The sequence below is a fragment of the Symphodus melops genome (genome assembly GCF_947650265.1).
Source record: "Symphodus melops genome assembly, chromosome: 12".
Taxonomy (NCBI): Eukaryota; Metazoa; Chordata; class Actinopteri; order Labriformes; family Labridae; genus Symphodus; species Symphodus melops.
In genome coordinates this window covers 4,307,569-4,332,334 of record NC_136702.1, presented here as the reverse complement: position 1 = coordinate 4,332,334, position 24,766 = coordinate 4,307,569, and the positions used below count along the sequence as shown (strand labels likewise).

Genomic DNA, 24,766 nt, shown 5'->3' with positions numbered 1-24,766 from the left:
AGATTTAGCAGCTGGAGCGGAAATACGTTATTTAAATGACATTTGTTTGTGTATAAAAAGGACATATTATTTTTCTTACCCTGAAATGAAGAAAACAATACGTGTGTTGTCTCTATATCCTGTTGAGTGGTCAGTTCATCTACTTCATATTTAAATAATCATAACTATGCCATCAATAATGTTCAGATTGTTTACTTTATGTTGTTTCTGAAGGCATTTAAACAACCTGGTGACACTGACACTAACATGGGATTGTATACTTTTGTTAACACTTTATTCTTTTGTTGACAGTTTATCTTTGGTTAAATGTTAGTACAGCTGCACTGCTCTGTGTGCCTTTGAACTGCCCCCCCAGGGGTAAAAAAAATAAATAGATAAAGTTTTTGAATTGAATTGAACTAGTGGTCTGAACTGATGGGGGCGTGGTCTGTCTGTTCTTAGCCACGCCCCGGATACAAGGCACCATGCTTAATAAATTTTCACATGATTTCACCGGAAAAGAGACAAGCAGACCTTCAGAATTAAACCAAGGGATTGCTGCAGTATAGTATAATATCTATCTATCTATCTATCTATCTATCTATCTATCTATCTATCTATATATATATATATATATATATATATATATATATATATATATATATATATATATAGAGAGAGAGAGAGAGAGAGAGAGAGAGCATTATGTTAACATAATTTAGTGAGATATTTTGATTTAGTTAGTTGATAGTTTGATTGATAATTGATAAATCAATGCAAGGAGAAGACTTTGTGACAGATTGTTTAGGCTATATCTCCTTCTTGCCTATACTAAAACTGAGCACCCACCTTTTTGTTCTTAAGTTGAACTACAAAGCATCTTGAACCTGCAACCTCTGCTCTGTTTAAAACCTACTTTTATAAAGTTTATAAATGTTACCAAAGTGCTCAAATAAAAGCTATACAGCCTCCATATACTGATGGATAGAATATGCAGAGATTGGAAGAAACGGAGGGGGTTTACGCTTTTTATTGAACAAAATATGAAGCATTAATATCTTTTTAAAGCAATACTATGGTCTCTGCAGTTTGAAATGTTCTTAAAGATGGCGGAATCAAAGGTCAAGAAATGGGCAAATATAAAAGCACTTACAAACTAGACTGATTATAACTGTAAATATTAAAGCGTTTCCCCCCAGGCTCTTATTTTGAAAGTCATTTTACCAGATGTTGAATTCATTGATTCGGCTTCACTGCGGCTGCGCAGAGCAGCGAGGTCCAACGCCTGCCTTCTGCTGTGTGCTTCCACTGTTGTTCAAAAGGGACGGGGAACAAACTGAGGTGTCTGGAGGATTTTAACGGGACACTGATAAAAAAAAAATCTGCAGTTAAAATCAGCCTCAAAGACGAGAGAAGAAGAGGAGCTGCAGAGGAGGAGGGGAGAGACGGAGGATAAAGGTGGAGGACAGGGAGAATAAAAAAACGGGACAGTATAATGCTGCAGATTTGAGTGAAAGGTAAGAAACATCCGCCTCATCAATACTTATTGCTGATTGATCCCAGACTAGTCGATGCAGAGAGGTTTCGAGGCTGAGGTGAGGGAGGTTAGAAACCGCAGCCGCCGCAGCCCGCAGCTGCTGAATGTAGGTCATTGTGTCTGTGGGCCGAGCCGAACCAAGCCGAGACAAGCCGAGCCGAGCCGGGCTGGGCCGTCCTGCAGCCGCAGCTGCAGCCAGGCCGCAGGCAGGCTGAGGAGGAGGAGGAGGAGGAAGATGAAGATGAAGCCCTGCGGCAGGACCGACCGACTGGTGCTGCAGTCACAGTGTCCTTTACAAAACTGCTCACCGCCTGCCTGCCTGCACCTCACCAACTACCAGCACCGTTATTACTATTATTATTAATAATAATATTAATAACGATAATCATAAAACAAAGGTTATGGTATCTAAGTCAAATATAATCTTATTATTGGAAACACAGTGTTGTAAAATAGTCTAAAAAGAGTAGTTGAAAAACAACTTTTTCTAGTTTTCTTCATTTTTAGTATCTCATGAACTGAAAAATTGCAAGACAACTTAAGTTAAAGTTTTGTGAGAAACTTATTTGTTTAATTTGATAACTTCTTTCTATTTTTCTTTGTGTACTGGTTTTCTTTCGTTTTAATTCATAAAAAGATAAAAACCCATCTATGCCATCATCACTCACTTTAAATCCAAACACAAACATCTTTTGAAATGACTTTGGCTGACAATATTTATTAACTGGGATCACATCACTCTGATTTAAAATGATGGTTTGGTACATTTGTTTTTGGTGCTCAAAGAATGAATTGGTAAAAAAAAAAAAAAAAGAAAGATATTAAATTCAAGGCCATGGACTTATTTTAAAACTGTAAGCCAAAATATCCCAATTCATGTAAGCTGACCAGAACAAAGTGTGTCAGGGTTATATTGTCGCCAACATCTGCACTGACATCGAAACCAGATTTTCGTTTTGCTTTAACTCACAATCCAAAAATAGGGCTGCATCTAAGACATCTTTCCATCTCCAGTTAATCTGTTGACTCGTTAACTAAAATGACAATCAAATGAAAAGAAACGCGAGCTCTCCAATTCACTCACTAAAAGCTTTAAATACGCATTAATACAACTGAAGGGGAACTATGAACTGACCTGAATCTGCTGGGAGTCATGCTAGCTGAGGGTCAAACTCACTTTGTACATGTAGTATATTCCTATAATCCAATCAGGAGCTCATCATGTGTGAATAGACTGTTTGATATCGTCCCTGTTGTGGCTGACTTCACGTCTGGTTATATGACTGTCATTCAATTTCTTTGTATGTTGAATAATATTTCTGTTATTCTGTGACATTCTAACAGATATTTTGTTTTCACTTTCTGACCCGTTGTCAGTGACAGGTCAAACTCATAATACTCATAATAATACTGGACAGTGTCGGTCCACTGGGAGCCAGCCGTCTAGACTCGGAGCCTGCGGTCTCGTATCTGGGGATGTGACCTGGCCTTTTGAGCCCTGGGCAGTTTTTTGAGCTTGTGTAGCAGAGTCTGAACCCCGTTGGACTGAGTAGGCTTGTTAAAACATGACCTGAGGTTTACAGGCTTGGGGGGGGGGGGGGTAGCATTTTGTAACTATTGGCTGCTGGCTAGTGTGTTAGATTGTAGACAAGAGTTGAAGTCTGTCCACAAGTATCTGAGCAGAGAGACTAGATCTGAGTGTGCGGAGCGCTAGTGCTCAAACCTGTCAGCTCGTGTCTTCATGGATTAAAAGGTGAACCTCTGGGCTGTTGGAGATTATTGGCAGGCCCAGTATCTGTTCCTGTGGGATTGTATGGCAGACTGTGTGAAGATGGGCTACTGTTTGTGGTAGTGGACAATTATCAGTGGTTTAGGACTAAGGTTTTAGAGTCAGCAGCAGCTCAGGATGTTTGTCCAGCAGGCTAGTCTCTAAAATGTGGACTGCTGTCTGGATTAATATCTGAATTTAAGGGTTAGCATCTGAATCTGTGGGCTAGTATTTAAACATTTGGGCTAACCTTTGAACATTTTAGCGAGTGTCTAGCGGGCTCACTGAGGAACATGTGGGCTATATGCTGAACCTGTGGGCTACTATCTATGTGTGTGTGTCTTTTAAGGTGGGCTAGAGACTAGAGAGAGTGTTTGAGCCAATAGACTGACTCTAGTTTCTGACACATTGTTTAACGGGTGTTTGAGACTCGGGGCTGCTGCACGAGTCCAGTTGAGCGAGTTTGATGAGCTAGTTTTTAAACTCTGTAGAGAAGAAGCTTCACCTGTTGATTTGAGGCTCCAGTGCCTGTGGAGTAGTGACTGATCAGTGATGATGAACTTCAGTGTGGATAATACTATCCTGCTTTTCTGCTCTAACACTAAATGTCTCCGTCTGTGAGCTGAACGAAGGATCATCTTCAAAAGTCAACCTTTGTGTTTTCAGATGTCCAACGTTAACATGGAAGCCACCACCATCCTCCCCATACTGAAAAAGAAGCTGGCTTTTCTGTCAGGTAAAACACACACACACACACACACACATACACACACACACACACACACACACACACGAACACGAACACACACACACACACGAATGGACACACAATTCCCTCTGTCTCTGTTTAGGGGGTAAAGACCGGCGGAGTGGTCTGATCCTGACCATCCCCCTCAGCTCAGATCAGACGAGCATGGAGGAGCTCAGCGCCACACTGGACTACCTGCTCAGTATTCCCAGGTACGTACACACACACACACACACATTAGTAGCAACAATGGTGACACTCTGGTTTGTGTCTGTGAGCAGCTCTGCTAACAGGAGGCGGTTTATGCATTTTGACGTGTTTAGAGTTAACGTGTCACTGAGGGGCTGCTGGATCTGTACTTTGTATCTTGGCTTTGGTGAATCCAGCATGTTCAGCAGCATTACTCTAAAAGGCTTAAAGGAGGATTCCAGTCTTGTACAGCTTGAGTCTTTTCGTTTTGGCCTAAATTTGAGGCAACACAGACCGTAAGATGATTCCTCACAGTCCTGCAGCTATTTGCAGATCCAAACAAACTCATTGTGGGAAAATGTCCCCCAGATACTATTGTTTTTCTGCATTTTTAAAGGCTGTTCTTAAACAGAAGAGTAGACGTTAATCCACCATTTTAAAGCGTGCGTTTCAATCACATATTTTCTCAGTCTCCCTTCAGGCTCTTGGAAGTGGACTGAATGATTCATGATGTGTTCTAACAGCCGTATTTGTTGGCAGTCTGACACTAAATCCAGTCCCTGTTTTTATTGCCGCAGTTAAGATGTCAGCAGCTGCTTTCAACTCGTTATCACTCATCGTGGATTTTATTTTCTCCAAAACACCGTCCGCAATCTGTTGAGGATACCTGCAGGTTAGACGTGCTGTGATATGAAAAAACAAAGTCAACTCTTAATGCCTCCTCCTCTATAGAAGCTGGTGTTCAATTTTCCAGCCAGAAACTAGACATACTTTACTTCTCATCTTTGTCCTCTTCATGTTGGCTGTAATGATGTTGAATGTACTTTCATAAATGCTGAGACCCAAAAACACAGAAACAATGTGGTACGTTAAATGTTGTCATACGTGATGATGAAAACTGGAAAAAAAAGACACACACATCCCTCCGTGGGTGCAGGATCCAAAAATACGACTATGTAAGGAAAGCAAAACAAGATGCTCTTCCTCACTGAATAAATCCTTCAAACAGGGACTTCTTGGCGTGCCGATCTTGTTTTGCTTTCTGTACATGATTGTAAGTAACGTAACAACAGTACACCCAAGCTGTCATGACCTTGACCTGCCAGCGGCTGAGGTTCAAAGTCTCTTAGTGTTCAGAGAAGTCAAAAATCCCACCCGTGAGCAGCTGTACTTTTATGCTTCAATATTTTTATTAAATCTTTGAAACATGCCATTCAACATCCAATCTCTGTCCCCAGTGCTGCCCAAGGATATCCACAAAGTTGTGTTCCAAATTTCAGCAAATACCGAGTTTGACCTTCTAAACAGGAGATTAACGGGTGCCAGACCTTCTCAAACTCTCCAAGCTTGTCTTTGAGAAGAAATCTGAAGCAGCTGTACTTTTGAAAGCAAACTTCTTATTTGGGCCAGAAAGGCAACAATCTGAAACTCCTTTCGCTCCAACATGGAACAGGTTCAGTTCATGGATGAAAACCTTACTTACAAAACGTTCTGAGTGTTTTAATAACAAACACCCGTACTTATTTTTGGCACGAGAGAAGTATCCTCCTGTGATGTTCTGATGTAGGAAAGCTTTTTAGCTGATTTCACTCGAGGTTTCGGATCTTTCTGTAAACTTGGGCTATGAACACATCTGTTTGAGTTTTCTGCTTCCTGTTACAGTCATGGTTTGTTCATACATTCTCTGGGATTTAAATAATTATCAAAACCAAGTCACCACGGCGTTGTGTCATCTTGCTACAACTGTTTACTTCCATTGTGGGATGTGCAGCAGCCTCCAGTCATGATCCCACAGTGGAAACTATATTTCTGGTGTAAAACTTGTTTGTTCCATTGCTACAAAGTTTTTAAAATCCTGGAAAGGAAGAAGTTCAAGAACTGGAGTCATTTGTTGGAAAACAGATTGCAATCCAACATAAATACACCATTTGGATACTTGTGAAGCTGCATTATCTCTTAACCAGAAATAATGCTGTAAACTGAGCAAACTGGTTGTAATGGGAAAGCCAAATCGTGTTGGAAATCCTCGATGTTTTATGAAATTCTTCCTCTCCCTCTTGTAGTGAGAAGTGCAAGGCTCGGGGTTTCACCGTCATCGTGGACGGGCGGAAGTCTCAGTGGAACATTGTGAAGACTGTGGTGCTCATGTTGCAGGTAAACGCACTCGATGATGGTTCCCCGTACTTTGTCAGTGGATTTTAAATGTGGAGGATGTTGACGCCATCCTTCCCGTTTCAGAATGTGATTCCAGCCGAGGTGTCGCTGGTCTGCGTGGTGAAGCCGGATGAATTCTGGGATAAGAAAGTCACACACTTCTGTTTCTGGAAGGAGAAGGACCGTCTGGGCTTCGAGGTGAGTTTCTCCCACATCGACTGAAAGGTTTCAACAAGTGGAGGATTGAGCAGATTTTGATGATGTGTGAAACTCAAGACGGACTCTCAGTCAGACAATAACAGAGGTTTCCTGAAGGTTTTCTTTACTTTGACATAGATTTATGTATATTTGTTGAAATGCAATTCAGTCCAGAAAAACCTCTCCCTAATCTAATATCCAGCTGCTCTGCCCTTTTCTTGTGTATTGTTCTTTTCTTCCCTCCTTCATGTAGTCAGCTGTTTGCAGACTAACCTAACTATTGCTCACTGCAAAGAGGGTTTGATATGTTGGCTTTGACAGGAATCACCTGCACGTGTTCCCCAGTGGGTGAACTCGTACAGGGACGTCATGGTCATCAACGATCCAAGTCTTTGATCAGTCTTTGATCAGAGCTGATTTTTGGATAGTTAGCATTAGCGTTTTCAGAGTACTACTGTAATGATTTAAACATCCCGGCGCAGTTATTCTTGTATCTTGAATGCGCTGATCATTGAGGGAGGAAAAGTTTGATATATACTTTTAACATTTTTTATTTTCCAAAGTCGTAAAGATGTGCACTGTTGATACAGACGAGTTCAAACCCCTTGTCGGCTCGCCACGTTCAGTGGAAAAAATGTGTTGCTGCATTTCAGGCCAAGGGGGAGAAGCCTCCATCGTACAGAGGAGGAGGAGGAGGAACACTTTGAACCACCAATTTTGGTTTTAAAATTTGGAAATAACCTCAAAGGAAAACAGACCAGACTGTTTTCTATTTGTGCTCTTGACAAGGACAGTTAGGTCCAAAATACATTTAAACACAGACACGCTTTCCAACTGTGTTGTAATTTTATATTAGTCAAAGACAAAAAGAGTCGGTGATAAGAACCTTCTGCATAATCCACTGTCCGCAGTCCTGCTGGAAGGGCTGAGCCAGGGATGGAGGTGTGTGTGTGTGTGTGTGTGTGTGTGTGCATGCATGTGTGCGTGTGTGCGGGTGTGTGGGTGTGTGACTTTGGTATGGGTGTACACTTTTCTGTCCAGCTCCATTCTCTATTATAACAGATGGTTTTACCGGCAGAGATCAGTAGTCGTGTGACCCAGATTTCAGCATCCATGTTGGCTCTGCTATTGTTGCCATGGTAATGGGAGCAAGTTGGTGGGTCTGTTGAAAGTTGCTGCAGATAGATAATCCAATCACGGTCAACAATAAGATGATTTTTTTTTTTTGCTGTTTAAATTGGATTTTACGATGAGCTGAGAGAAACTTTTAGGAGAACTGTCCTGGATGGTGAGTTCAAGGACAATTCGACATTTAAGAGTTGCTGATGAAAAGTCTGTGATTTAAGATTTAAATATTGAATCGATTTAGTTAGGAGGAATGTTGAATGCACTTCTTGGATTGTGTGTTTCTTTTTAACCTACTTAAGGGGCCCATCTTTTTTTTGTTACTTACGCACGCTGAACACACACACACACACACACACACACACACACACACACACACAGCTGCTGGGAGGGGGATTCCAGCGCCGGTGTTAAAATGTGACTCATCTTAACTATGGAGTGTGTGTGTGTGTGTGTGTGTGTGTGTGTGTGTGCGTGGAGGTCACAGTAGGGTGTGTGTCCTACAGCTGCTCTAAAGTCTGAATGGACTTTTAAATAAACACACTGAAAGTTGAGTCGAGTTTCTCCGTCATCATCTGCTGCGGTGACGACCGGAGGACAGAGTCACAGCAGCTGTCTGACTGTGCAGGTTTGTCTCTGAAGCCCTGCAGCCTCTCAGTCACATGAGGTCTATTGACTGATCAGACTATGTGAGTGGATTGAGCCTTCAGCAGTAACCTTAAAAAAGAAATATATGCAAACAACTTCCCATGTATCTCATAAAACACCACATGCTGTCTGTGAACACTGAATCTCAGGGAAGCTGAAGGGGAGGAAGGTCTTGTGATCCTGAAACGCTGTTTTTTTATGAATCTCTGTGATCAGCACTTGTGTATAAAAATAACCCAACGCTGGCCTTAAGTGATGGTCATAACTTTGACTTATGACTTGAACGTTCTCCATGAAAAGTCGGAGGAGGTTCAGACATTTCGTCACTTCAAACAGTCTGATTCCTCCCTGCTCACATTCACTGAGTCTTTTTAAAAACCAGCCTGAGATATTCAATATAGTGATTTAAAAAAAAGACCTATCTGTTGCCTGAACACTTTTCTTTGATCTTGAATCACTACTGGAGCGTGGCCTGCTGAGGATGAGACAACGATGTTCACAGAGCCTATCTTGGCGTCTTCTCCCTGTGTGCTGTAACCCTGTTGTTGCATGCATGCATGCTATAGGACGACGTATAACCAAGGACAACAAAGACTGAGTAACTGTTATGATGAACACTGCAGTGTCTCCTATCTGTCATGTTGATCATTTGTTTTCATTCATGGCTGAACGGCGTGTTGCTGCAGCGTCATTTTTCCTCCGTCCTTCCTGAAAGGCGGCTCCAGTGTTTCTGACTGTCGAGCAGCATTTAGTAGAGTTGAAAAGCTATCATCACGATGCCTCTTAAATGCCTCCAGGTCATTCTTCAAGTTAGGAGCTTCCCTGAGCTGTTGGCCTGCGTAGACTATGATTATGCCCTCCCTCAAATACTGAGTCAACAAATAGCAGGGATTCAGATATAATGGGTCTGAGGCTGAGCCGCATCTTCACATCGACTTCTTTTTGTTTGCCTGTCGAGGCTCCTCTTCGCTCATCGGGGGGGGGATGCAAGAGCTTTTTGAAACCTATTATTTATTGCACAAAGGATCTCTACTGGCTCATTCTGTGCTGAAGTAATTAAGTAACAACGTTATATTAGTTTGACGTATTAACTCCAGGAGGAAATTAGCCAGAGTGTATCACTGAGAGGACAGAACAGATGTGTGGGAGCAATGCATGCTGTAAATAAAGTCATAATGAGTTTTCAACATGAGCCTGAAATAATCCAATTATTCAAAACTCTGAACGCTGAGTGTGAGGCTGTTTAGGACAAATAGATGGAGCTTATTCTTCTGAGACGAACTTTGAACAAAAAAACAAGTAAAGGGATGAGTTAGCTCATGAGAACGCCTTTTTTACGTTCTTAATTTGGATTAGACATCTAGTTCTTTCTCAATGTCAGAGCTGTCATCTGGGCTTTTAATTCCAGTTTCCTTGAGCTCACTGTTTTGCAATTTTTCAATGTGATTTTTTAATATTGTTAATTATTTTAAGATCAGTTAGCTGAGCTCCTCTGTTTGACGGGTTACCATCTGATGGGTAACGAAGTCAGGATGGAGGAGGCCTGATTTTCTTGAGTTAAAAAGCATCAGTTTTTTTTTCATGCATCTAAAATCACGGTGTTCAACATCACGAAACAAACAAACCAAAGGAAATTCAAAAAAGAAACCTCTCCTTCTTAAATGTTTTCAAATCAGTACCTCAACATGAAAAATGAACTCTGCTGCAGTTAATCAACTTTATTTTTATGTTTCCACCTTATTACAAAAGGAAAATGTTTACTATTCTGAGATTTAAACATGTCTCCTTTTTATGTCTGTTTCTGTGCTTCCTTTCAGGTCATCCTTGTATCGGCCAATAAGCTGACTCGTTACATTGAACCCTGTCAGCTGACTGACGATTTTGGTGGAAGTCTTGATTACGACCACAGTGATTGGCTTGGCAAGAGACTGGTGAGATTTTTGTTTTGTTTTTTTGAATACGTTAAATGTTTCTTTATAAATATGTTAAAATTATGTTTGCTGTGGTAATTTGGCCCGATCAGGTTTGAGGAAGTTTATGTGTCATTTGTCGCAGGTTTTTGAGAAGTTCACGAAGGAGTCGACGTCTCTGCTGGACGAGCTGTCGATTATCAATGAGAGCGATAAGAGCAGCTCGGTGGAAAAGGAAAAGTAGGCGGCACACTTCACACACATACGTTCAGTTACAGTTTAAAGTGTACTCACATTTATACATTTCCTTTTCTAAAACACATGTCATATCTTATAGAATTGAATGGTGATAATAAAATGGCAATCCATTAGCTTAGCCAGCTAGCTAGATTTAAAATCGAACGCTGTAAATAATGTTTGCACCATCTGTTTGTTAACATTTCTCAGTCTGAAAGAAAAGGCTAATGGCTAAAAATCTTCACGTTTTGCTTTCTGCCTCTTTTGGGATGATCTAACTTTTAGATAAATCCTCAAAGCCAGCCCTCCCCCTTTTGTATTTTGTGTTTGATAACGCTAACGTGTCTCTGTCTGTCCTCTGCAGATCAGCTGACTGTGCTCTGTTGCCATCGTTTGACCCTGAAACCGTCCTACAGACCGGTAAATATCTTCTCGCCAGCTTTAAGCCTCTTTCAAAGCTGTTTCGTGAACTGATGTCACGCTCCCATTTTGATACTGTTTTTTGCATTTCAACGCAACTTGGAAACTTGGCGAGTTCATTTAATTTTAAACCATAAAGTCTGTAACTGTGACAGGAATCACTTGATTTTTCCAACACAGACTATTGAGGAAGATGCTGTGTCTCAAAACGTTAGTCCTTTGCACCTACATCAAATTTGCCTTGACTGATTCATGTGCTCCACTATTTTCTTTAAGTCTGAAAGAATGAAAACCAACCACCACTCTATGGGAAAACCAACCCACATTTGTGGAGTGGCTGAAGTGCAAGAGTTTCCTTCTACAGACCAATATTGTCTTCAGAAACATTTCTAAATACCTTTCTACAGAAAATGAGGACGTAAGGAGGACTCACAGAGCAGTGATGTTTTTGCAAAATGATGTGCACTTGGCCATTGTTTTAGGAAACACCTAAATCATCAAGAAAATCCTAACCTGCTGGATTTACTTTGTTAATGTGATTCTTCTTGTTTTATGGATTTCTTTACCTCCCTTAGTGCAGTGCCAAAGAGATGGAAAAAAAAAAAAGAAAAAGCTACCAGTTCAAATTATAGCTCCACCAACACCCTATTTTTAACTTGCTTGCTGGTTTACCGTGTGCACAAGCACTGATCTGTGTTTTACTTGTGTTTTATTTGTGGTCTTGAGCTCTGAGTAGTGATTTTGAAGATGTAACTAAGGATCCAAGGAGCCATACTCGTATGTCTCTGCTCCCCCTGAGAAGGGTGAGGAAAGGGAGAAGAAAGTTCCTGGGTACTTAATCTGCTGCCACTGAGACCTGGAGCTAAATAAACGCTAAGATTGGATGAATGATGGACGGCTGTGTTAACTGTACTGAGCAGCCTGTGTCTGGGTGTCGGGCGGAGGTGAAAGGAGTCTTTGTTTGCGGTACCACCCTCCTCCCTCCACCGTCTCCCTTCAAAATGCAACATCGAGTACGCAAACACTGCTTTGTTATTGATTCTTATAGCAGGGTTTCAAATCTCATCCAACCCTTTTGTCTTTCTCTTTCTGTCTGCAGGTCATGAGCTGCTGTCGGAGCTGCAGCAGCGTCGTTTCAACGGCTCCGAGGGAGGAGGAGAAGGAAAGGGAGGTGAGGAAGCAGCTGTCAGTAAAACTAGGTGTTACTGCTTAGGTGACGCTCAAGCAGATGGTCGGGCGTTTGATAGAAAAGGGAATAAATGAACGTTATCTGTATTGTTTTGTAGCTATTGTCAGAGATGAACAGTTGAATGCAGCTATTCAGCCATTCGAGAGTACTACACATGGCACTAAAGTATGAAGTGGAGTAAGAGGGCACAATACAGAGTGACTCAGACCTCTGATAAGGCCTCTCTGTTCTCGTGTTTCTTCGCCAAGCTCAGCAACATTGAAAACTTACTGGACAAAGACAAACCAGCAAACCCAATGTTTAGGGGTTTTCTCCACTTCAGGCTAATGTAATTGATCTTTGAGCTCTTCATTGGATTTTTGGGAAGCTTGCACTTAAGCAACCTCAGCCAAACTTGTTACATGAGACAGCACTCTGTTTCGCAAACTAATCATTTAGTCTTCATCCTAAAAGCCTTTTCCCCGACTCAGTGGAAAGCGAAATAAGTGTGTTAGCAAAGAAACCATGCAAAACTATGTCACAATGAAATAAGCCGTACACGTTTTCATAATCATACTGATTATTATATGAGGACTAAGCTGTGATATATCTTTATTTCTACGTCTTTAATCAATTGGATGAGATGCTAACTCTGAAAAATGAACACATTGGCTTTCGGGTAAATGTTTGAGCCTCATGTATGCAGTCATCAATTGCATCTGAAGTAACACTGAAACAAGGTGTTTGTTTTAGAACAAGTAAGATAAAAAAAAACCTGTTAAGCTAGTTTTAAGCTAGTGTTAACTAAATTAGCAAGCTAGCTACAGCTGATCAAATCTGCTGGTTACATTTGACAGCTTGAGTCTGAAAAATAGGAATTAGGATTCTGCTTTGGTTTGAACTTTTTAAATAAAGGGAAGGTTTGTTTCAAATGGGACCAAAAATATTAAAAGTCTGAATATTCAAATCTGCTAGCGTTGTTGATTATGGATTAATAAAGTCTAGGGCTTTGTGAGAATAGGTAAACATAGCTACACTAAATAAATGGTTGAGCCTTTTTTTTGTAATTTGGATGTCATGCTCTGGTGTTATATTTTCATCTGCTGTTACAACATACAACCTTTAATATAGAAGCACAGCATTATGTCAGCTATGAGCTGCTGCCGTGTATGTATAAGGAATGTGAGTGTTTAACAAAAAGAAAAAGTTTTTGTGTAAAAACGACATCCTGATCAAGTTGTTGTCTGTCCCACTTTGGGGCTAGAAGAACTCGAACTGACTGACCATGAACTCAACACTGAAGATGAACTCGAACGATGATTGTAAGCCAGACTTACAGTCTCAGACAACATCAGTGTTAAACTTCACTAATTCTGATTTGGCCGAATGAGAGAAAATCCCTGCAGCCATGTTCCAAAATCTGAAGCTGAAAAGCCTAAGAGCAGAAGAGAGGCTTTTAGAGCAACAGATTAATGCTTATGGGCATGTCGAATTATGTACATAATCACAATTTTCACATCACCACACATTTGTCCATGTAGTATATGATTCCCATTAGATAAACAAGGGAAGGACATTAAATGACTACAGAAAAGCTTCTTCAATCACGTGTAAAATCGTTTTTCAGGAACACTCATCAGGAAGAAATAAACCAGTATATTTTTTATTCTGTTTCTTTAGTACTTCAGTATTTTTCCTATCTTCGAGGCAGGTTATTACCTAGTATCTATTAGTGCATGATGGTACAAGTTTAACTTTAAAAAAAAGGGGGGGGGGGGGGGGATTTCCTGGACACCAAAGTTCTTCTACCTGACCTCCCTCTGATTTTTGGCTCTGAAGGTCCAGCCTGGTGTCCCATGGAGGAGGAGCTGCTGGCTCAGCCTCAGGTGATGAAGCTTCTTGACTCACTTCGGGAGCAGTACACCAAATACCAGGAGCTGTGCAGACAGAGGAACAAACGCACACAGCTCGACGAAATCCACGCCAAAGTCATGCAGGTAACACATCACACACACAAACTGTTACAGCCACATTGTTTAACCTTTGTCTTCATCTCTTACATATATGTTACACATGTTAACATGAGTATATGTTTATGTGCAGTTTGGGAAGTAGTAGTAGGAAAGAATCTTTTTTCCTTTTTTTTACCTTGCCATTTTTAGCGTTATCTCTGTTCATATATGACTCCCTTAAAAAGACAAAATGCTCACCGTTGTATGTCGAAATATACTTTGAATGGTGAATACGTGTCTTCATGAATACGGCCTTTTCAGGCTGTATCCATGTCCGAACAGACGCTCTAATAACTCCTTGTATAAATTGCGCGATGGTATTAACCTAATTAATCTTAAAAGTCTCCTGCCCTGATTTCTTTAACATCTCATCTTCCACCTTTGACCCTCAGAAACAGTGAGTCATTGAGCAGCTCCACTACCCTTCATTAGAATTACGCTCTGCTGTGTTTAGTGCAGTTCCTTCAGCCGCAGGGGCTTATGGGTAATGCCACCGTCTTGGAGACGAGCCTGGGGTTTCCATAGTAACTAAACATGTCGGTCGATAGCCTGGAGGATTTGAGGTGGGGTGGGGGTGTTGGCCTAGTTCTGGATCGAACTGTGTGGTTATTTGTGTTAGCTCTTCGAGGCGTCGCTGACCTGATAAACACAATTAAATCATGACACCGACACGTGCAACGGGAAAGATTCTCTGATTCTTTATATAAAGCCAAATAATTACATTGATCCCAGATTTGATTTGAGCATGACACTTTGAACATGCTCCTTTTTTTTATTTTTACAAACTTTGATAATGGAGTTTGATTAAAGTGGGCTTTAACAAGGCAAACAGGATTCAGTAGAAAGACTAATTTGGTTTGAAATGTAGCAGCCAAGTTTAGTTTCTTAAGTAAGAGTCTTTGTCTCTTCTGATTTTAATTGAATCAAACTTTTAAAATCTTTCTTTGTTCTCCTCCTTCTTAATAAAAAAAACATTAGTACTGGGGAAAAAACCTGAATGCCATTTCATTCATTCAATTATTCTTTAATACGTTCTGCATGATCACTTTCAATCGCCACCACTCGTGCATACCCCGGACTGTTTCCAATTTGACTTTTTCTGTCTCAGAGGGCTTTACTAAAGTATGTAAAAAAAAAGTTTAAAAAAAAAAGGTAATAAAATGTATGAACTACATAGCGATGAAAACTGAGAACGATAAAAAAAAAAACGTTGTATGTTGACAAAGATTTGAAAACCGTGACCTTGAAAGAAAAACAGTCTAAAGTTGTAGTCATGTTTGAAACGGTTATGTGGAGTCTGAGAGCCCCCTGTTGGCTGCTCTGCAGAACTGCAACTCAGAGACTGAAACGAAACGTCAAAAATAAGTTTTTCTCTGAGGGTCCCTGCTCAGAGGATGTCTTAAAGTGTATTATAGCCTGAGGTCATAGGGTGCATGTATAAGAGCTGACAAATTACCTCACTGATTATAGATTTAAAAGCTATAAATGTGGAGGTAAATCAATCAATTCATACAAATAGAAACAGAGGACAACAGACTTAGTTTTTTCTTGAGATTTTTAATCGAGTGAGTCGACTGAGGTAGCCTCTCAGACTTGGATAACAACATTACTTAAATTCATCTTTGTGTTTTTACTCCTTTTTTCTGATTGAATATTTGCTTCACATTTGTTCCTCCTTAAGGTTCAAGTTAATTTAGATGGAGGGAAAAGGAATCTGACAATCTACCTGTGGAACCACTGCCTCCCATTTCTTCCTCCATTTCAGATTGTTAAGCCCATGTTTTGCTGTTTTTGCTCTCTCTCTCTCTCTCTCAGGTGGTCACCTGGCTGCAGGGCCCTGGCTGCGAGCTGTTGAAGACTCAGCAGGAGATCGGGGACTCGATGCGTGCGGCTCAGGCTCTGCAGCAGAAACACGAGGAGATCGAGAGCCAGCACAGCGTAAGGCAACACCCTCAAGTGCATATACAGTAACACACGATTATTTAAGGGTAAACTGATGAATCACATGTGGGGTAAAATAGAGAGTGGAGTTTTTGTGCTTTGATACTTAGACTCTGTTGTATAAAGTATTACTGAAAATGTCCGACTAGATTGCGCATTAGCATTTTTTAGTTCCATTTGTGGTCATTCGAGGATGAATCTGACTCCCTTTCTGTGCGTGCTTTCAGGAGTGGTTTGCAGTGTATGTGGAGTTGAACCAGCAGATCGCTGTTTTGCTCAGTGCTGGTGAGGAGGAAGAAGTGCTGGAGCTGAAAGCTCTGCAGCAGCAGCTGAGCGACGTCTGCTACAGGCAGGCGGCTCAGCTGGAGGGCCGACAGAACGTCCTGCAGGCGGCGCAGGGTTTTCACAGCAACACACAGGAGGTAACGCACGCTCTCTCTGGATCAGCTGTGTTTTGATGTGCAAACTTGAAAAGGTCCTGTGTTAAAAGAAAAACCTCAAAGGCAGTTTTAAGTATCATCTGTGTCCATCACAGTGAGGTAGAGCCAGGACACATCTAGACTAGTTTACCTCAAAGAATTTAGTTACAAGAAAACTGCTGGCAAAAGAGGAGTTTGAACAACTTTTAAATGATGCATCAGCTGTTGATCTTTTCAGAAAACGAAGATATAAAACCAGACATTTTCAGGATGAAGCTAAATGGTACAAGAAAATCAGAGTGTGAAATTCTAAGCGAGTTGTGCGTCTGTCTCTGTAGTTGTCGCAGCAGCTGGATGGTCTGCTGGGCATGCTCTGTGCTGACGTGGCTCCAGCTGACGGAGCTTCAATTCAACAAAACCTAAAACAATTGGAGGAGAAGCTACAGTCTGTTGGTTTGTACCTTGAGTGACACTGAATACTTGTTGAGTCAGTCATTTAGGAAGTACATATACGTCAAATCACTAAAGCAGTCACACGTTAACTGATGAGGGAAGTGAAGTTTAACATGAAGCATCCACCGTCTGTGCAGAGGCAGGTCTTTCATCTCTGCGTCAGAAGGGCACGCTGCTGATGGAGCAGGTGTGCAGCCAGCCCACGTGGACTCTGGAGGAAGCCGAGAGTCCAGCTGGAGAACAGCCGGACAACGCTCAGCACGTCCAGGCTGTGATGGAGGAGATGCAGCTGCGCAAGCAAAGGTCACTCCTGTTTAAGTTGAATTTATCGTCCTTGAGCTGAAACATGATAGTGAGGTTTTAGAGAAGAAGTGTCCAATAACTACTTAATTATTCAATTTTAACCCCTGAAGACTTCTCTAAAGGTCTCTAAAGGTTTTTTTTCCTATGAGTCTGTGTTTTTCTGGGGTTTAGCTCAAAACAACTTATTACTGGACCATTTATACTTGGTTTAACAAAACCTTGAAACTGCAGTTCTGAAGTCTTGAACCTCTTCAAAACCTTTAAACTGAATTAACTGTGTGTGTATGTGTGTGTGTGTGTGTGTTAAAGGTGTGAAGACATGGTGGATGTGAGGAGGCTGAAGATGCTGCAGATGGTACAACTGTTCAAATGTGAAGAAGATGCTCTACAGGTAGGAGACGACCTCACAACAGTAAAACATGCAGCTGTCCTCGTGGTATTTGAATGGTGTGTGTGTGTGTGTGTGTGTGTGTGTGCGTGTGTGTGTGTTCACAGTCAGTCGAGTGGCTCGGTGAGCTGATGGACGCCCTGCTGAAGACTCACGTCAGGCTGGGTGACGACTCTCAGGAGAACAGGAACATGTTGGACAAACACAGGAAGTTTGTGGACGTTGCTCAGGTGAGACATGTTTGGACATGTCCATGTCCTTCAATCAGTGGTTAATCTTATTTAATGAAGAAGTGTTGCAGTTTATTAATGACGTGACGTAGAGCAACCTAACACACGTGTGCTCCTTTAGCACATCTTGTTTTTCTCCCAAAGATTTTTTTCCCCTCGTAACGTTTCTGAAGTTTACAAATCAATTAGTTTAAAAACCAACACAATCTTAACTTGTCAGCTGCCATGCTAGAGAGTTGTATTTACTGCCTGTAAATCCTTTCTATAAATGCTAATAACTTTATATAAATGTTCCCAAACTGAATTCTGATTAAGGCTGTAGTGTTAAACAGACATTTGAACATGCTTATCTTCCTCTAAAGCTGAAGCTAATTTGAGTGTTTTGAAGGCATTCATCTTTTAGTCTATTCATTCATGTATATGTGACAGATACATTTTTTACATGTTTTACATCAATCATATTTTGCTTACTGATGAGGACACTATAACGAAAGCATCAATGAAAACATAATAATTAATTATGAAGGAAAGATGTCAAAATTGTATAACATGCAGTCTAAAGTTAACTCTGAACAAAGGGATGGATCGGCCAACCAGCCGTCCCTGGAACAATAATCATAAATCCCTTTTATGTGTCTGCGTCTTCCCTCCTCTTGTTCAGAGCACCTACGACTACGGCCGTCAGCTGCTCCAGGCGACCGTGGTCCTCTGTCAGTCTCTGCGCTGTACAACGCGGTCATCGGGAGACACTCTTCCGAGACTCAACCGAGTGTGGAAACAGTTCAGCGTCAGCGCCGAGGAGAGACAACAGAGACTGGAGCTGGCTCTGAGCTTTCACGCTGCTGCTGAGAGGGTGAGGCCCGCTCCCATACAGACTTCTCCATGTCATGTGACAGATGTTGCAGCTGTGCGCTGTGGATGTGGGAGACGACTGATACTGAGCAGAAATTAAAAATGGCACGTGTGGCACTCTTGTTGGAGTAGCACCTTTTAAACCCGTCTTATTGATGCACGCCGCTGAAGCTGTACACACATTGACAGTGCAGTTTCCTTCAGGATGTGTGATTCTTCATCTATTCAGGTGTTGCAGCAGGAATGTGTGGATGCAGAGTCTCTGGATGAGGTTGATTCTTCAGGGAAAACACTGCTGGACAGACTGACTATGCCTATTATCTTCCCCGATGGGTAAATACACACACACACTCCTAAATCCTGTCTGCCTCTTCAGAATCAACCGTCCAGTAGAGTTGCAATTTTAAGTTACATTAATACAAAAATGATAATTAGAGTGTCCCCTCTTGGCAGTCGGTCCCCATGATGTGTTAAAAATGTCTTAGTCCCCACATTGTCTGCAAGAATACTCAAACACACTTGACTGTTTGCTGTTCCAGGAGCGAGCAGTACTTTGGGACTCCCAGCGACACGGCGGCAGCAGCAGAGAGTGTCAGAGAGCGCCTCCTGCTGGTGGAGGAGCGACGGCTTCAGTTGCAGGAGGCGAGGCTTCATAACGACGATGAGGAGGAGGAGGAGGAGGAAGAAGAGGGGCTACATAACGGACAGGAGGGGCGACTAGATGTAATCGGAGAAGAACCGAGTGAAAAAGAGGAGCAAGACGAGGAGGAAGAGGGCGAGGTGGGTGGACAGGTTGAAGACCTGGAGAGAGCTACACAGGACTGCTAATGGATCGCTGAGGACGTTCAGCCGAGCAGCCTTAATGAAGCTTGTTAGCGAAGGGCTGCTGAGCAAAGGATGCCCTTTGATCGTTTGCTTCTATCGGACTGCAGCAGAAAGTCATCTGTAGTGATGGTATTTCTTTCCACATGGACTCCATTTCCCATCAGCCTCACTACTTACCCTTCCTGATAGAAGATTAACATGCTGGATGAAATATCTCCACCACTTTTCACTGTGTTCAGCAGAAACTCTTACAGCTATAACACGGCTTGCTCTGGAAAAAAAAACTGTTTCTCCGCAGTGAAGCGATCCAACAGCATAACAAATGTAAAATACTGGAATTATTTACTGGAATCAATAATATTAACGTCTCTGGATGCTCTGTTGAAGGCGATCAATCGAGCACCATCTGTTTATATAAGAATACTCCTCATGTACGCCTGACATCACCTCATTGTTCCCAGCATGCCATGTGCTTACCTTAGTGAGTGGAGTGTTCTTGGTGCTGACATGGTTAACTGTGCCTCATCCGACTTTCTGTTACTTTTCTTTCATGTCATTTTGAAGCTGAAGAGTCAGTGGCAGCTTTTAAACCGTCTTGGCCGAGTTCGTCCTGCTTTATATATATATAAAAAAAATTTAAAAAATCTTTTTTAAACGTGCTGATGGCAAATGACCACGTTCAAAACTGCATGGCCTCAGCATCCCGTCTGTTACTGTATGGTTTGAAATACATACAGAGAAGTAGAGTCGCAGCCTAACCAGCACCCTGCTGTGACAAACCTTACCTGAAGTGATCTTATAAACAATTCTACGGTTAACAGTTTCAGTGCCTGCTCAGTTATTTGACCAAACCAAATTACAGCGGTCAGCGAGTACCAAAAATTCAGGCCAACTGGAGAGCATGAATACAGTTTAGCTCACCATGAAGAAAAACAAATATAAATCAGATTTTATTTATACACTTTTTTTGCAGCCTGGATGTTGTCACTGGAAAAACTATTCAAACTATTTCAGACACACCATGGAATAGGTTGTGCAATGAGATGAAAAATGTGTGCTCAAGAATTGACTTGAATTATCATTTTTATGGCAAATTTAGTCTACCTTGCTGTTCTTTTTTTTTTTTTTAAGGCCCCTCTAAGGTGATTTACAGAACCACATTTTCATGATACAGCCTCGATTTGTCGTCAGGACCCTCCGGTGCCTCGTCAGTGTCATTGTTGTGTTATTTCAAACTCAGGTTATCTCACTGCTTCACTTTCAAACGGTTTGTTTAGAGAGTAATGGAGGCAAAATGTTTATCAAGACTTAAAAACTGAGAAGCCTTATTTCCCAAACCAAGAAACCCCCTTTTTACAATTTTGTTAGAATTGTCAATATATCGTTTGACACGTCGTTGCTCTGTACTTCGACAATTACAGACAAGAAATGCAAACATTTTAGAATTGCACTAAAGAAAGATGACTGTTTTAGCTAAAATGTTTTCTAATTTTAAATCGACTTGAAGCCCACTGCTTGGACGATTGAAGATGAAGCTGTTTATGGGACGTGTGTAAAATGATGGTTCCATTGTTCTTGCAGTTTTCAAGGCTCCTCTGCTCCATGAAAAAAAAAAAAAAAAGAAATGCTTTGATGTGCAACAAACCTGTGCAGCGTGCTCTGGTCTCACAGGATCTGAGGTAACATTTGCTTTGAATGCAGGTCAGTTCACAGGCTGCTGGTCATTTGCCAACAAGGCACCATCTGAACAGGACAGATTGCTTTTGTATTTATTTGAAGTTTTTAGGATCAGACCTCTGTGATTGGGCGCCATTTTTTTGACCAATACCTGCTGCTCTACATGTAACCGCTAAATACTGTGTCTTGCATTCTCTCCCCTCTGTTTAACGACATCATCCTCTGAATAAAAAAAAGCCTTTTCAAGTTGCTTTCTGTGCTGGATTTTCTGTGAGAAAGTTCGTTCATTCCTCGTTAACATTCACTGAATTAAACATTCAGACTGCGCCGTGCCACTATCAGATCTTTTACATGCAATTTATACATGACAGCTCGTTTCCAGAAACACACTTGATAAAAGACTCACTGATTCTTGATCCAAGTGTACAACAGCTTGCACATAAACAACTGTTTATTAAATAAGCTTTATTTAAAAAAAACAACTTCATTAACTGCTTCAACACTGAAACGGTACAAATATGCAATTCTACTGTTCCTTAAATATATATTGTTCCCTAATACCTTTACCCAGAATTTTAAACTCAAATATTCTTTTTCAACACTGGATGTCTGAAAGAAGCGGAGCTGGCGAACATGAATGGTCTGTTTTTGAGCTACTTTCTTAAAACCATCGGTTTGCCCAGTCTTGATTTTCTACAGACGGTCATTTGGACTGAAAGTTGGAAACGCATTTCTCCACTGCCAGTCTGATTGAAAGACCATTCACAAAGTCGTCTGGCCCTGAACTATACTGTGCATTAACTCAACAGTTTAATTGAGGGCTGGACTAAAAATATCACCAGCTAATTTTTTTTTTTAATTTCTCAAAGTTATATTCTGCACTCTTGGTTGACCTACATTTTGAAAAATGGTCCAAGTAAATGAGTCATGTTGAGAAATGACCTGTCATGACTTTTTTCCCCCTGTCCTCCAGGAGCCACAGTGGATGTGATGATGATGCTGAAGAAATACGACAGAGCTTCAAACACGAGACGACTGCAGTCTTTAAGTGTTTGTCTAACTGCCCAGGTCATCGTCGGGACTCCTTGTCGAAAAGATCTTTAGCCTCATTGATCTTCGCTGCGAGGTACGGCGACCCACCTGCACACAAACCAACACACGTCTGAGTCTTTGATCTCTTCTAACACGTAACCATCTGCAAACATTTATGAATCGCCGTGTGTGTGGATAGCATTGCATTGTCTAATCATCTGTTACAGTCCTACACACGTCTGACTTTGTCACAGAGGGTCAGACTTGAAGCTTACCTTTATCTGGGTGGTTCAGGACCATGATCCTCCGATGGGCCTCGCGTACTTTGGCCTTCGTGCTGGTTGGGCTGCACATAAAACGGATCATACATTAATTCAAACAATCATCTCTTTCAACTAAGCAGGGACTTACAGACTGGACTTATCAGTATAATAGAGAACACCAATGTTAACACATTGTATTACCTGATGCCTAGAACGAGGCTGGCCTCTCGCCTGGACATCTTCTGCTCAAACCCTCCTTTATAGTACGTAGAGAACGCCTGTGGGGAAGGACAATAATTAAAGCTGGGATTCACAGACTGAAGCTTGCTGAGCCAATCATTAAAAAAATAAGTTAAATAAATACATGTAATATTACTATTCAGAGAATGTGTAGCAATCTTTTATCTACAAATAACCTCAGGTTTAAACTACTGTTTATCATCTTGTTTTTTGTTTGTCCCTTAAAAATATTTTTATAAGCCTGGCTATTTTTCCTCATAGGACCTGAAAATGTAAGTCCATAAGTCAGGATAACATTTGAGAACTATTTTCATTTTGGTTAATTTAATGTTTGAGTGGTTCAGGTTGAAGTCAGTTGTACAGCAATCCATTTCAATATACACATCCAGCTTATTTTATTCAACCTGTTGAGTATGCAGAGCTGGCATTATGGTGATCACTCACTGATGTTGGCATTTTTTTGACCGTCTCGGAGAAGACTTGACCGAGGGGCTTCCACAGCTGGAATGCATAGCGACCTGTGATTTATAGACAAAACACACAAAACAGTTCAACACCAAAGGTATAAGCAATTGCCACAGTATGCAAAAGCGAACAACTGACAAGTAACACTAACCATGCACATCCCTAACATCTTCAATCAAACTATTCTTACCTGCAAAACCTGCAGCAGCAACACCAAGACCGACAGCGATCAGAGTCCCTCCCTGTCGTCACAGAAAAATAAATCATGCACTTAGTCGTGGGTTAGACAGATCACGTGACATACATCCAAAAAGATCAGGATTCTCTCAGTAAACGCCTGTGAAATCACAATGTCACCATTAACATTCACAATGTACACATTGTTATTATTTTTTTTGCAGGACATAGAAATGCAAAATACTGGCAGAAGAAAAAGCAAAAAATAAGTATTTACTTTAGCTGTGTATCCAGCTGTTTTGTAAAGGTACAACAGTGACGTACGGTTACGTTATCTAGCGGTCACTGCGGTTACGTAAGATGCGCGAAAACACACGCGCTGGTTTACTTCATCTGACGTCACAGAAGTCTTCAATCTAAATGCGCTCACCAGCCGTCTGTCTATCTCCGCGTCGCTCCTCGCGCTGCTTTTGGAGCTGTATTCAGAATACCGCAGCATGTCTCCTCCATCCACGGTCATTCCGCCGGTGTTCGCCATGTTGCTCCGAGCCCCGACTGTCAAAAGTCACGTGATCACCCGGATCTTTCTTCTTCCTTTAGTCTAATGATGAGTTGCAAGCAGGACTCGAAAAGGTGCAGACCGCCACCTACTGGACTGGAGCATGTAGCTTGAGCCATGATACCACTTCAAACACTGGAGACCCTTGAGGCCTTATGAAAAAAAAAAACTCTCACAAAACCTAAATTAAATATTCTGTGACAGTTTTCTATTTTTTCTTCAATCCCTTCTCCTGTTATTCTCATCTGTCTTCTTCAGTGAGTTTCTTCTTCAATGGTGATCTAATAATGCTGACCTACTCAATCTAACTCTGACAAACACTGAAGGCCTCAGGGGCCTCTAAAAAAATTCTAAGATAACTCCCACAATATCCTAAAACGTTTTTCACAGCACTGCCAACAGTTTTGATTCTCTCTGATGTCCATTTGACTTTTATCACCACTGCCAGGTGAAAAACTTCCTCTTATCTTTTCAGAGATGGCTTTATGTCGTTTGACCCTTTCTGGTGTCCTTAGAAATTCAGTTTTTCTGTTTCCTTATTATTACTTTTTTGGTATGAATTTCTTCTGGACCTTGGAAAATGTCAAATGTAATTGCATGTTTAGCCACTAGATGGAGCCAATGGTAAATAAATCGTCTTTCTGTGAAACGTTTATAAAATATAACTGCAAGAGAAATAGCTTTTTGATAAATATTTAAATGTATTTGATTTCCTGGAGGCAAACAATACTTGTCATTTACTATGGCTAAATAAATTATGTTCATATATTTGTGTATGCTTGAAGTTGTGCCAGTGACATTTTATTTGACTCTGTGCTTTTTTTTTTTTTTCCCAATATTTGCTCTTGT

The 24,766-nt window shown here is 41.2% G+C and overlaps 2 protein-coding genes across 2 annotated transcripts; one reads left to right on the top strand and one right to left on the bottom strand.

Annotated features, from left to right (window-relative positions):
- Positions 1-1,224: 1,224 nt before the first annotated feature.
- sestd1 (SEC14 and spectrin domains 1) lies at positions 1,225-21,423 on the top strand. The gene is made up of 19 exons (XM_079358061.1): positions 1,225-1,496; positions 3,951-4,020; positions 4,136-4,244; positions 6,285-6,375; positions 6,460-6,573; positions 10,164-10,277; positions 10,402-10,496; positions 10,858-10,913; positions 12,013-12,084; positions 13,921-14,078; positions 15,909-16,031; positions 16,262-16,456; positions 16,792-16,906; positions 17,044-17,209; positions 17,519-17,600; positions 17,705-17,827; positions 18,489-18,680; positions 18,909-19,012; positions 19,219-21,423. Exons 2-19 carry the CDS (start codon positions 3,951-3,953, stop codon positions 19,505-19,507), a joined length of 2,268 nt encoding a protein of 755 aa, XP_079214187.1. The 5' UTR covers positions 1,225-1,496; the 3' UTR covers positions 19,508-21,423.
- A 204-nt stretch (positions 21,424-21,627) lies between these two features.
- dnajc15 (DnaJ (Hsp40) homolog, subfamily C, member 15) lies at positions 21,628-23,963 on the bottom strand. Its single transcript, XM_079358062.1, has 6 exons — positions 23,789-23,963; positions 23,372-23,423; positions 23,161-23,234; positions 22,678-22,754; positions 22,489-22,559; positions 21,628-22,321 (listed from the first exon to the last, which is right to left on the bottom strand). The coding sequence occupies exons 1-6, from the start codon at positions 23,894-23,896 to the stop codon at positions 22,251-22,253; spliced, it is 453 nt and encodes a 150-aa protein (XP_079214188.1). The 5' UTR covers positions 23,897-23,963; the 3' UTR covers positions 21,628-22,250.
- Between the last annotated feature and the right edge of the window lie 803 nt (positions 23,964-24,766).